This window comes from Microtus oregoni, unplaced genomic scaffold (genome assembly GCF_018167655.1).
Source record: "Microtus oregoni isolate MIOR12 unplaced genomic scaffold, Mior012 000001F_ref0000356, whole genome shotgun sequence".
Taxonomy (NCBI): Eukaryota; Metazoa; Chordata; class Mammalia; order Rodentia; family Cricetidae; genus Microtus; species Microtus oregoni.
Window position 1 is genome coordinate 58,461,986 of NW_024543060.1, and position 13,755 is coordinate 58,475,740.

Here is a 13,755-nt window from a genome sequence, read left to right on the forward strand (position 1 = left end):
CAGATCACTGAGAAGAAAGAGGCCCAGTTCTCAGCAGCACCCCCACAGCCAGGCTGAGCAGATCGGGGGTCTCTCTGCTGCCCTTGTGTAAGAGGACAGACGGTCTTGTCTTCCTTTGTCACTGGGATGGGCTGTCCTCTGGAAGTAGAGGACAATGAGGAGGGGCCGATAGTGAAGCTTTCTGCTCCAAATCCTTACCTTGGCTTTACCTTTTCACGGCTGGTCTTCTGCAGGACTAAGGCATGGGTACCTTTGACAATAACTAGGCCTTCCTTCCTTCCTTCCTTCCTTCCTTCTCCTTCTTTCTCTCTCTCTTTCTCTCTCTTCCTCTTTTCCTTTCCCCCTTTTTCTTTTCTTGACGGTGGAAATATCCCCTAAATCCTATGGATCCAGGTGTACATTTATAAGATATCAATTACATTTTAACCATCATTTCTGGGGTTTTACGGCACCGGTGTTTTCCACATTCCCTGGCCCACCGTGCTTTCTGAAACAAAAGCCCACACAGCTTTTTTACTACCTCCCCAACTGGGCGTTCCCCTCTCCCTCCACGGTGGCTAGATCACAAGGCCACATGCCATGAGAGACCCTTGGTGTTCTTCCTTCTCTGATAGCTTCCCGCAGCCCACAACCTTACCTGTCGCTTAAATGCAGGTGTGGGCGGTTCCACTTAAACCACTCCAAAGATTCTTGTGTGCACAGGGAAAGCCCACAAAGATGTGTGAGAACTTGTGATGTGCTCCGATTAATGCCTGTGGCCGCACTGCCCATCCGATTACGGTGGACTCCCAAAGAACCGTGCAAACCTGGCTTAGAGCCCTTCCCCTGCAGTCCTTTACTAATGAGGTTCCCTTCTTTAGTCCCCCTTCCAGCCAGCCAGTCATATGCAGACTACTGTATCACTCTTCCTGGGAGACGACGGTTCAGGTAGTGTTTGCCTTGCAAGCTCAAGGATGTGTGAGTTTGAGCCACAAACCCCAACACTGAGGAGGCAGAGGTGGGCAGGTAATACCCCTGCGTTGTTCTCTGGCCTTCATGGATGTACACACTAATGTCTGTGCACCGCTATACATACATGCGCTGGCGTATGTGCATGCGTGTGCACACACATACCCTACTCTTCCAGGACTTTCCCTTCTCATCTTCCATTACAGGACATGCTATCACAGTCTGCCAATGGAACCCCGCACTGGTCACTTGTGTACAATCACTTACCTGTCTCTCTGACTCTGGGGTTTAAGTTATAAAGTAAATTTCATGAACCAAATAACCTGCATTTTTTTTAATGACTACAAACATGTTGGGTGGAGGTGGGGCATGCTCCCCAGGAACACTAAGCCCATACAAAAGTTGTTGCTCATGTTCTTACAGAATCACCAGAGTGGCGCAGGTCTATAATCCTGACACTTGGCAGGCAGGACTTTCACAGGTTCTAGGCTCGCCTGGGCTACAGAGTGAGACCTGGTCTCAAGAAATGGCAAGAAAAACAAACAACTCACTGCACAACTCCTGAGGCCTTTGCTTGAAGCAGCGCCTGCAAACTCACCCTTTCAAAGGTCTGCCTATGGCTGAGAGCAGCTTCTTCTCTGTAGCTGGGAATTTTGTAAACAGTGATTTCAAAATATAAGTTTATGTCTCTGCAGCATGAGTGGGAAGGGAGAAAGGCTGCTAGAGTTATGGGGACACTATCACCAATAACTTCTTAGACAAAGGAGGAAATGCTCAGAACTGAGAAGCGGGGTACCTGAACACCTTGGAAGTTGACTCTGAGTCAGGTCTCTCTCCATCCATCTGTCCCTCCCTCTCTTACCCTCCACCCCAGGTATTGAACTTATGAACTCATGCACGCCCGGCAAGTGCTCAGTCCCCAGAGCAACACCTACAGCTGGAGAGAGTTCTTACTTGAACTGCTGGTGGTCCTTGGTGCTTCTCGTTTTGGCCATGAACCTTTCTGCCAACTTCTCCAGGTTCCGGGAATATTCCGTCTCTATTTCAGCTTTCTTCCGGAAGAAGTCTTGCAGGTCCTGGAGCAGCTGAACCCGCATCTCCGTCTGCTGCTCGAGACATTTCTGTTGCTCCACCAGCTGAGCTCGGATCTCTGAGGAGAGACAAGAATCCACCTGATGACATCATGAACGTGACCAGGGTAAGCGGGCAGGCAAGGCACAAAGAGAAACTCCTATCAATCACACAGGTGGCCTTGTTACGGCCTCTACTGGAGTCCTGTATATGGCATCTGTTCGTGCATTATAATAATGTGTACTGCACACATGTGGGCATATGTACAAGACAGAGTGGATGTGGGAACCAGAAGAAAATCCGTGGGAGTTGCTCCCACCTCCCTGCCATGTATGCCTAAGAAATCAAACACAGATCATTAGCTTGGTGGCAAGTACCTCTAACCATTGAGCCACCTCACTGGCCTTTGGTTGTTTAATTTTAAAAAAAACATCTGTTGGTCTATTTTTTAAAGAAAAAAATGAGCTGAGACCCAGGGAAAAATACAGCAGATTTGAACAGAAATATGTCTCACACGTGTTAGAGCACAAACACACAACTGAGTCAGGAGGGAAAGAAGTTACAGCTTGCAGACAGTCCAAATGCTAAGGTGCTGTTGCCATCAGAGGGGACTCTAAACTCGTCAGAGGCATTTCACATTAACTACCCCTTTGGAGCCCAAATAGAAGAGAAATGGGCACCGTCTCTTCCGGACGCTGGAGCTAACACACGTGTCAGTTGGCACACGCAGAGACTGACATCTGGCAGTTTTTATTTCGGGCACACATTCCTCATTTGTAAAACACTTCGCTTCGGGGTTTATAGGCATGCCGGAACTAAAAATAACTTCTTTCTATATCCAAGTAATCCATTCAGAACAGGCAACCTTCGGGTCCAACTTATTCTACTCGGAACAGCAAGGCTGCTCTCCCAGCCTTCAGCTTGAGCACACTGTTCAAACCAACCAACACCTTTACATGACACCCATTCTGAGACTCCACTGACCATGGTAATATTTTAGGAAGTCGAAATATGCGTATATACGGATTCAGGGAAAGCACTGCGCAAACACAATGGATACAACTTAGTTGTAAGTGGCCACTACAGGGAAAGCTGTGCTCTGGAAAACAAAGCACACTAAGCACACACTGCTGGCTGACTTTTGTTCTAAGAGTTGTGGTTAGCTTCCAAAGACAAGGATAGTTCCCTGTGGAGAACCTCTGTGCCCCTCCTTCCCCACTGTCCACACCTATGCCCGAAAAGAGGGCAGCAACCTAGTTCAGTGGAGACAGAGGAATCCAGTGCCAAGAGTACTTTCTTCTAGACACAGCCGATGATGGATACGCGGGGATACGTGGGGATTTGCTCCTGCTAGTTAAGCTCACTAGTAGCCAGATGGTTACGGTGTGAGTGTAGGAGGTAGGTCAAGAAGTTTGCTGACTTTCCTAACACTGAATTATAACATTTACTTCATTACTCGCGTCAGCACTGCCTTCACAGTTGGTAAGGCGATGTGCTGGGATCCCTTCTCTGCTCTGTGAGCCTGACTATTGGAATACTTCCTCCATCTTTCTATCCATCCAGCAGCTGAGTGGTTGTCGCATCTCCCAGTGAGAGCTTAGCAGAGAGGCCTAAGCTCTGCCCTGAGCTCTGTTATGGTCTAGGCACCGCTGCGGGGGCGGGGAGGTGGGTGCCTCAGCAAAGGCAAGGTGGCACGCCTCACGTGCTCTCTGGGCTGAGGGATCCTCCTCCCAACCTCTCAGGAGTGTGGTGGTTGCCGGAGAGAACACATCAACAGGCTTTTAACCACAAGGAAGGGCATCTGCTTCACCGTCAATCAAAGTAAGCGGCTTCCAATATAGTATTATAATCAGCGCGGCTGCCAAATGCTTTCTCCTAAAAAGATGGAGCTATTTTTGTTTCATGAAGGAGAAAAAAAAAATCAAGGATGAGGGTGTTTTTCATTCAGGAATTCCAGTAAATCTTTTGAGATGAAGTGATTTTTAGTGAATCCTGCTGTGCTAAGAGAAAACGAATCAATCACATGAGGTCCGCCCCATGAGCCACTTCCTCTCCCTGGTATCCAATAGGAAATACAAGTGGCTCTGCGACAAGGCTTATCAAAGTTGCTCAGCAATTAAACGGGCTTTCTTCAACTGCGTATAAATAATTAAAACTCCTGGAAAAACCATGAGCCTTTGGTTCTGTACCAAGGACCGCAAGTCCTTCCCTAAGCCCAGATTCCTGGGCAGTCCATGAAGGCCTCTCCCAGCAGCTCTCGTGAGCCATTCTCGATGCAACTATTACCTTCAGACTCAAGGTTCATTTTAATGTAGCGGGGCACATCATTATCGAGCCTGCATCTTATGTTAGTGAGAGTCCCAGGCTCTGGAGACATAGCTTCACTGTGGACCAAATCCTTTTGTACACCGTGAATATGTATTACTGTCATTGGCTAATAAAAGCTGATATTTTATCAGTAGCCAGCCCCCTCCCCCCCCCCAAAAAAAATAGGTGGAATGATCAAACTGAGGATACAGAGAGAAAGATGGGCAGGGTCAGAGAGTTGAAAGCAGCCGTGGAGAAGACAAACATGCCATACTAATCAAGGTACCACCACAGGGCAGAGCATAAATAAGGAATATGGGTTAATTTAGAATGCAGGAGCTAGTTAGTAATAAGCCTGAACTATTGGCCAAGCATTTACAATTAATACAAGCCTCTGTGCGGTAATTTGAAAGTGGCTCTCAGGATGGGAAAACTCTGCCTATACACTTATGCTATGGTGAACCTTCAAAACGGAAACTCAGTGCTGCTCAGCTGATAGAGAGCTTGCCTACCGTGCACGAAGCCCTGGGTCTGGCTTCCAGCACTGCGTGCAGGCACCGTGAGTTGTAGCACACACCTATCAACCCTGCGCTTGGGAAGCAGAGGCAGGAGGGTCAAGAGATCAAGGTCATCCTCAGTTACCAGTTTGAAGCCAGTCTAGATTACAGGAGGTGCTGTCTCAAAACGAGAAACAACAGATCTGAAAGCTTACTGCCCGGAACTACTCTCATGAGATGGTACAGCCTGTAGCTCCATTCACGTCAAGTGTCCAGATAGACTCCTTCAGAGACAGAGGTAGATGAGTTTTGCTTGGAGGCTGGGAAGTGGCTGCGGTTGTGGGAGAGTTCTTTTGGGGCCGATGAAAAAGATCCACCAGAGTGCTTGGTTCATCAGCGAGTTGTGTAACTCAGAATACACTAAAGCCTCCGCGTTAGTAAACAGCAAATGCAGCGTACATCCCAGAGCCAGCTGTTCCATCTGGAAAACACAGCGGCACCAGTCTGAGGATCTCCGTTGCGGTTCCATCTTAAGTGACGGTGACATCAGTGAGGATGCCATCTTCTTGTACTTTTTTTGTATGTCTTGTCAAATTAGACAGGATTTAAAACAATGTCTGCGTAAAGTGACCCTTCCCTTAGTTCTTCCGTTTTCGTTGTGAATTTACCCAAGCCTGAGAGTGAATGGACTCAGCAGATACCATCACTATGTTGTCAGTTCTGATGGGATACGAATGCTTTACCTAGCCAAGAATCAGCAAGGATATATGACCAGGACCCCCACACTACCGCAAAACGCCGCAGAAAATGTAAAAACGTGGTGTCTCTGCACGGGTTCTGCTGCTCAATATTTAAAAGTCTAGGCCAGTACCTATTAAATAATCATAATTGCTGTATCATTAATAATAATAATAATAATCATATGGTCTCAACTACTGTCATTTTACATTTATTTTTAACTATGTCTCCTCCAACCGTGTGTGTGTATGTGTGTGTGTGTGTGTGCATTTGGGTGTATGTGGAAGCCAGAAGTGTTGGACCCCCTTGGAGCAAGAGTTACAGGTGACTGTGAGTCACCCAAAGCAGGTGTTGGGAACTGAACTCAGGTCCTTTGGAAGAGTAGTATGCGTTCTTAACCACCAAGCCGGCTCTCTAGCTCCTCCAGGCTTTGGCTGCTGTTTGTTTTGTTCTGAGTCAGAGTCTCAGTATACAGGCCTGGATGGCCTGAAGCTCACTAAGTAGACCAGGCTGGCTTTGAACTCACGGTCTCTATTTACACCACCACACAAGGCAGCCTGTCGTTTTTTTTTTAAAAAAAATGACTGTTATTCATTCGTTTCCTAACTAAGCATCAAACAAAACGGAGAAACACCAATAGTTTAATAAGCACAATGCACACGGCTTTGTAACCACTGCACCTGATCTAAGGGGAAAGGAAAAGTGGGAGAAACAGTTCATCTAGGTTATGAAAGTCCGCTAACAGCAAATTAAATTATATTACCCCGAAACAGAGGAAATGGAGGAATGTGTTACTCTTGCTTTGACAATGGGAAGTCCTAACTCTTAAGATAAACCCGTGTCAATAGTAGGTGTGACATGCTCTATGGGTTGCTAAGTGACAAGGGCACTGGTGTAGACAGAGGGACCAGGGGATGCTATGGTCACCTGGCAGATGACAATACAGTAAGAGTTGTGAGAGCACCATGGGCCACCTTTGTTCCTTCATTTTTCTTCTGTGGTCAGGTTTCCCTCTCACTAGGAGTCTGTATCCTGTGAGAACGCGTTAGTGCCTTCACCCAAGGAAATAAGGGAATGTTGGGATGATGCACCAGCCTCTTGTCGTCAAGAGACTAAAAACCCAGTCAGACTCCAGCCAGTCCTACTGGTTACATATGTGCTCACTGCTCACGTGACTGTTTAGACAGCCTAGTGAGGGCTGCTCAACTACACACCAGTTGTAAGGCTGGTGAGATCGGCTTCTGAAGCTGAAAATTTAGAGCAGAAAAGAAAAATCTATAAGAACAATGAGCTGAACAAGCAAAAGCCATTTTTCTCTCTTTGGCGTTCCAGAACATGGTTTCTCTATGTCGCTCTGGCTGTCCTGGAAACTCGCTCTGGAGACCAGTTGGGGGTTGGCCTCAAACCCACAGAGATCTGCCTGTGAGTGCTGGAATTAAGGGTGTATACCATCAGTGCGCAGTCATTTCTCTACAGTAGAAATCCAAAGGATTCATGCTTCTGCTATAATCTGGGCAGAAATTAAGTAATTGCAGGATGGATGCAAGGTAGAGTTAGTGTCACAGGTTGCAAATCTTGTGGGTGAAGCAGGTCATTCACCCCCCCCAAAAGATTCCTCATGTAAAATGTCTTTGCCCCCCTCAAGGTTATGGTCAGAATTGAACATGATGCCTTAAGTATAAAGCATGCCACATCTGTAAACTAGGAAATGGACAGGCAGATTGTCACTAGTCCTGGCAGACTTCCATTAGGAAAACACTGGGCCAGTGAGATGGCTCAGTGGGTGAAGAAGCTTGTCACCAAAATTGAAGACCTGAGTTTAATCCAGGACCATATGATAAAAGGAGAGAACCCATGTTCACAAATTGTCCTATGTCCTAAACACACACACACAAACATGCACACACACACACGAGCCGCATGCACACACATGTACACATGCACACACACATACATACATGCACACACAAGTACATGAATCCACACGCATAATCATGCACACACGTACGTACACACAAAAAGACAAAGAAAAATGTTTATTGATCATTTCCCTGTACCACTCTCTGTGGAGGTTCTAAACAACACAGCGGAAGTCACAGCCCCATCTTAATAAAGAGGCAGGGGCAACACAGGTGGCAAGAGCTGTTGCCCCTCACAGTCTTGAACGTAGGAACGATGGGAACACTGAGAAATGTGGAGGGGATACTGCGGGACAAAGGGGGACAACTAAGGAGACAGTCCTGGGCCAGACTCATCACTAGCGGGGAGACGGGTTCCAGGGTGAGGGTGGAGGGGGAAAGGGGACACCACTCTGACCTCAGCTGCTACAGCTGAACCCTTGAGTGCACACACATGTAGTCATGCGCTAGGTTAGAGCATGTACGAAGAGTCTAAGGAGTAAGGCTTTATTAATATTTCACAGACCAGTTTCCCAAACAATGTTGATGAGAGGACCCCGGCTCAGGATGGATTTTTAGGTTTTGTTAGTCTAGTTGGACACAGAGTGGGGGATTCGCAGTAAGTTTTCAGGTAAATTGTTTCATCTGACATCCTAGTCAGATTTCTGTTGCTACGATCAAACGCTGACCAAAAACAACTTAGAGGGTAGAAGTCCATAACTGATGGAAGTCAGAGCAGAAACTCAAGGTCTGCAGACAGGATCTGGACCAGAGAATCATAGGGATGCTGGCTACTGGCTTGCTCAGCTTGTTTGCTCAGACAACCCAGGACCCCCAGGCCAGAACGCCCTGCCCACGGGTGGCACTGCACAGAAGGAGCTGGGCCCACATGAATCATTAATCAAGAAAATTCCGCATACACATGCCCATGGAGCAGCATAGTGGGGATGAGTCTTCCGCTAAGGTCCCTCTTCCCCAGTGACTCTAATTTGTGTCAAATTCGTTTGAGAAAAACAAAAACGCACACCTGGCAACTTTTAGAAGCTCCACTGAGAAGAAACTACAGAACTCTGAGCAAGGAAGACAGAATCAGATCTGCATCCCAGAAAATGGCATAGATAAACAAACAGAGGAAATGCTAAGTGTCCTATACCTCACAAAATAGTTTCATTGGCAAGCTTATAGTTAGTGGCTAAAATAAACTACCACCTGCAAGAACAAACAACAACAGAATAAAATAATACATAAAAATACAAGAAAAAATCATCATCAGCAGCAACAATAAAATACAGCAATTTTTTTAAAGCCTTCAAGAAAACAAACCAGCAGAACTCTTGCAGGGACGAATGGGGCTCCTGTTTCCCCCTGAGCCTCCCATTAACTTAGCTATTTGTGCCTCATTTCCGTCTGCCTTCTGCTATAGAACTAATGATTACTGTATTTCTGTTTAATTTCTTACAGAGAATAGAAATTGATTTTCAGTTACATTGTCGAGAAATCCAAGGACCTGTTCAGCCCACTATGTGGCCATCAGTCACACTGAAGAGTTGAAAGATGCCTTATTCTCAAATCTTTGTTTTTGGTTTTAGAGACAGTGTCTCATGCAGCCCAGGCTGCCTGGCTCCAAAGTCACTAAGAGGCTGGCCTTGAACTCCTGATCTTCAGGCTCTGCTATGCAAGTGCTGGGATTAAAGATACAGATTCCAAAATCTTAATAAAGCAAAAAGAAAAGGACCCCAATAATTTATATATGAGTGCTAAAATTATAAACTATATAGACCGTGTCTTATAAATATGAAACTAGTTTTGTCTATCTACTTTTTTGTGTTTTCTTAAAACAGTATTAAAATATAAACTGTAATTATTAAAACCATCAAAATTACCAACGTGTAATTACCACCTAAGAGATAGTTTTCCTCTAAGAGTTCAGAAAACTAGAGGCTAGCTTCCTGGTGAGTGGATCTCGAGTCCTGTCAGTGCCCATTGGTCAGAAGACAAGGCTTAGGCATGAGGCAAGAGCAGAACTCACTTAGAAGTGTGGCATTGAAGGAGTAATAGTTGCTGTAGAACTCTGTGAAACAGCTGTTAGCTTGCCGGTTTCCTTCCACAAGTAGGGGAAGGCTGCAATGTCTATGATAGGTAAATACTTCTTTACCATGTACCATGTGCTTTGTGAGCAAGATTCATATATATATATATAAACCAAGTAAATGAAATCACCAGTAACAGGCCCAACAGGATACCCCACATCACCAAATGACGCTTCCAGTACTAGGAATGAACTCACGGAGACTGATTTAAGGCCCACTCCATAAGATAAAACCCATATCCAATACCTCTTGGGGGACCAAGAATCTGATACTAGATAGCCCAAGGTCATAGGGGAAAACCAAATACTACTGAAAATGAATGTAGAAAAAAATGACTAAGTGACATTCTGCTATACTTATAGTATGTGGCTTGCTCAGCTGTCATAGAGTAGCTTCCTCCTGCAGAAGATTGAAACAAATACAGAGACCCACAGCCAGACAATATACAGAGAGTAAGAGACCTGGGAACACCCAGGCATAAAGGGGGTATCTCCATCAAATCCCTCCCTCAGGGCTCAGGGGACTCTGTGGAAGAGGAGGTGGACAGAGTGTAAGAGCCCGAGGGGATGGAGGACACCAAGGAGCCAAGGTCTCCTGGTTACAATAGGGCAGGCGCACACCTGAGCTCACAGGGCCCAAGGCAGAGCGCACAAGGCGGAGTACACAGGGCCTGAATGGGGCTGCAGTAGATGGGGCCCTAGAGCTGAAGGGGACATGGGCACATGCCGCAGCCCTAACCCAGAAGCTATCTCCAATTGATAACCACTGGCAAATGAAAAATTAGTTTTGTTCAAGGAAGTCTCACGTGGAAGCAAACCACTCTTAAGGGTAGGCACCATGGTGGCCATACTACCCAATAGTAGATGGCGAACACAAAACGAACTCAACAGCATTTCTGGAAGTTCTTTATCTCATAAATTACGTCAGGGCCTACACATACATATACATGCACACATATATACACTAATACATAATACTATATGTATACAATGATTTGTCCGGGCATATACATATACACATACAACCATATATGTGAGTGTGTATATATACATATACATATATATATTACTTTACAGATCCTTTGTGTATATGCTATGACTTTTAGTTTGTTTTTTTTTTTAAATAGAATTCCTGTGTCTATGGATGTGTGTGTATCCGTATCTACATGGGTTTCTTGTGTTTTTTCTTTTGCTCCTTTTCTAATTTTGATTTGTTTTTGGTTTATCTTATTTTACTATTTTTCCTTAGAAGCCTGTTTGTTTTCTAAGGAGAGACAAGAAAGGGGGCTGGACTGGATGGAAGCGGAGGTGGGGAGGAGCTTGGAAGGGTAGGGGAAGGGGAAAGCATATTTTGAATATAGTGTATTAGAACAGAAATCTATTTTCAATAAAAAGAACAACAACAAAAACAGGAACGAGAGAGAACCCTCTTTGGATTACATAGAGCAAGGAGCTGAGCCCTCAGCGTGGTTTATTCTCATGACTACTGACCAGGACGGTGGTCTTCAGCTTTCCGTGTCTTCAACATCTACCTTGATGTGAAGTGATGGTAGTCTCACTATGACTAAGCATCCGTTTTTTAATAGCCTTTGAAAGCCAAATATATCTTAGCCTATTAACATTTTCAGAAAATGCACGAAAAGTGAATTTGCATTTTTCAGATGCTGCCCAGGAGCGGCAAAAAGGCAATAAATCCGGGCAATCAAAGACAGTCGTTTAATCACCTCGCAGCAAAGGGCAGTTGAAGGAACGGAAAGGCTCAATGATCCACGGTGGGGCTGTTACTTAGAATGATGGAGCGGCAGAGTTTCATTAACTTCCTCAGGCTTAAGCAAGGGCACTTAAGACCTGATTAGTAGATCAATTTTCACAGCCAGATAAAAGAACGTGTGTGGAAGTCATTGATGTGCAGTGAAGACCAAGGTTCCATTTCCCAATGGCACCCTCTAACACCAGTGATAACTCAAGATGGAGTCTTGGGGACCACGGGCGAAAGCTCACACATGGCTTTCTTACAGAGGTTTTAGGGATAGAGAACCTTAAAACCAGTTTAAGGCCTCTGTACTGAATTAATTGCACAATGAAACTTTTCCACTGTTTTCCTTATTACAGCAATTAGGGTTTTAAATGTCGACTAGCACCCAGCTCAAGCTCCCAGGCAAGGTACCATTTCCGTCTCCAAGGAGACAGTTATTGTATCCTATGGTCTAGGGTGTGATGTGATGTGTTCTTAATAAGCTTATCTCATCTCATTCCAGCAGCGTCCTACATGCGGTACCCTCTGTTGCAGGTGAGGAAACTGAAGGATAAGTATCATGTTTACATGATACATAATTAATAAGTATCAGAGCTTGGATTTCCATTCAAGTTCATCTCGATGCAAAGTCCACATTACAAAATATGACGTCCAACAATTACATGTATAACCACAGAAACCAAGTTTACTTGAGTGACTCAGACATGGTCCTCACTAGATTATTTTCTAGAATGTTCACAATAGAATGTGCAATGCTTAATCAAAGAGTTCACACATCACACAAGAGCTAACGTGCCAAGTGTCTAGCGTCACAAGCAGCATTTGAAGAAAACCAAAAGATTCCCCAAAAATATAGATACTTTCTCAAGCCTAGCTAAATGTCTGAATTTCCTAACTTTTCCTTGACTGTATGACTTCTTATGATACTGTATTTATCTGAGTTTAAAATCCTAGTTATACTATTGCTATTTTGATCTAATTACTTTAACTCCTGAAATACAGATAATGTTTCTAAGCTTCCAAGTAGCACACAGTAGGCGCTCTGATGTGCTGGTCTTAAAGAGAAAAAGTCAAAGTGTTTCGTTATGGCTATGCACTTAGTAACCAACATCTGCGAATTCATAAACTCCCGTTTCTTCTTCATTTCCCTGTAACCCACTATCCCACTCTGTCCAGTCTTGTTCACTGTCCTGGTCCCCAGCTCAATGTCGCTTCCTCTATACAGCCTCTGATTTAGTCAGCAACGTGAAAATGCTCCAGTGATATTCATCCAGATGTTCATGTGTATCTCCTAAACACAGATATATGCTGAAAGTCTACCACAGGGCTAGAGAGATAGCTCAGTGTCTAAGAGCACTGACTGCTTTCCCACGGGACCCAGGTTCAATTCCCAGACCCCACATGGTGGCATACAACCACTTGTAACCCCAGTTCCAGGGGATCTAACTTTCCCTTCTGGTACACAGACATACATGCAGGCAAGACATCCGTCCACAGAAAAATAAATACATTAAAAAAAAAAACAACAGAAAAAAAAGTCTCCCTCTACCATAAGAGAATACCGTAACTTGGGAAAGGAACAAATAAAAAATTAATAATTTTATTTAGTTCTTTGGAGACCCTGGTTAGAGACTTGAGATTGTATCGACAGCTGTATTTCTTAGGCTGATTTAACTGCAGCTCAATAAAGCATCTCTAACAATCTCCCAGACTGCGTGAATGGCCTGGGCTCCGGGATCAAGGAGCTGATAAAGCAAAATGAGAAATATTCTAATTACTTTGTAATTCCTCAGCACCCACTCAAACAACCCGGAGCCACAGCTCTGGCTCACAACCAAGTAAAGCTTCCAAGCTGGAGGCTACACAGGCCTCACACAGATGACATTATTTGGTCATATAGTTTTATATATTCCCGTCTGCATGCATACACACTGTATTCATACTCCAACACACACCTTTTAAAGACTTTTTTTTTCCCCAAGGCTTTTCCAGGCAGTCAGCCAAAGTCAAAGAGAAACCCTGCATTCTCTCCCAGAAATGATGCAACTTGGCCCCTGACCCACAAAAGGCTCGCATTTTCCAGAAGGCTCTGGAATGGATTGCAGCCCAGGAGCTAGGAAATGGTTTATGATGGTTGGAGAGGGTAAAACTCACTGCCTCAGTTCTACTTGGAAATGTTCTTACTATCCACAGTAGTCATGAGACCACGACTCTGCGCTTATGCCAAAGCTGTAAAACCTGACAGGGATGCCCAGCCTTAAGGTCCCAAGTGTCACCTTTTACGATGGAAGGGCAGTGAACACTGTGCAGAGCTGGGGAAGTCCCAGGGCAACAGAAGATGGCGCGACCATTGCAAAGTCAATGAGAAAGGAGAAATATAAAACACTGGAGCTGAACTTGTTGACGGTGTTGCCAAGAACGCAAATGAGGAGGCTGGCATTGGCACCACCA

The 13,755-nt window shown here is 45.0% G+C and overlaps 1 protein-coding gene across 2 annotated transcripts in view; it reads right to left on the minus strand.

Moving 5' to 3' along the window:
- The window catches only part of Srgap1 (SLIT-ROBO Rho GTPase activating protein 1), a 283,329-nt gene that overhangs the window by 154,306 nt on the left and 115,268 nt on the right, over positions 1-13,755 (minus strand). For both annotated transcript variants that reach the window (XM_041665937.1, XM_041665936.1), the window contains exon 2: positions 1,903-2,098. In XM_041665937.1, coding sequence (XP_041521871.1) covers positions 1,903-2,098 — 196 coding nt within the window. The remainder of the gene's footprint in view (positions 1-1,902; positions 2,099-13,755) is intronic.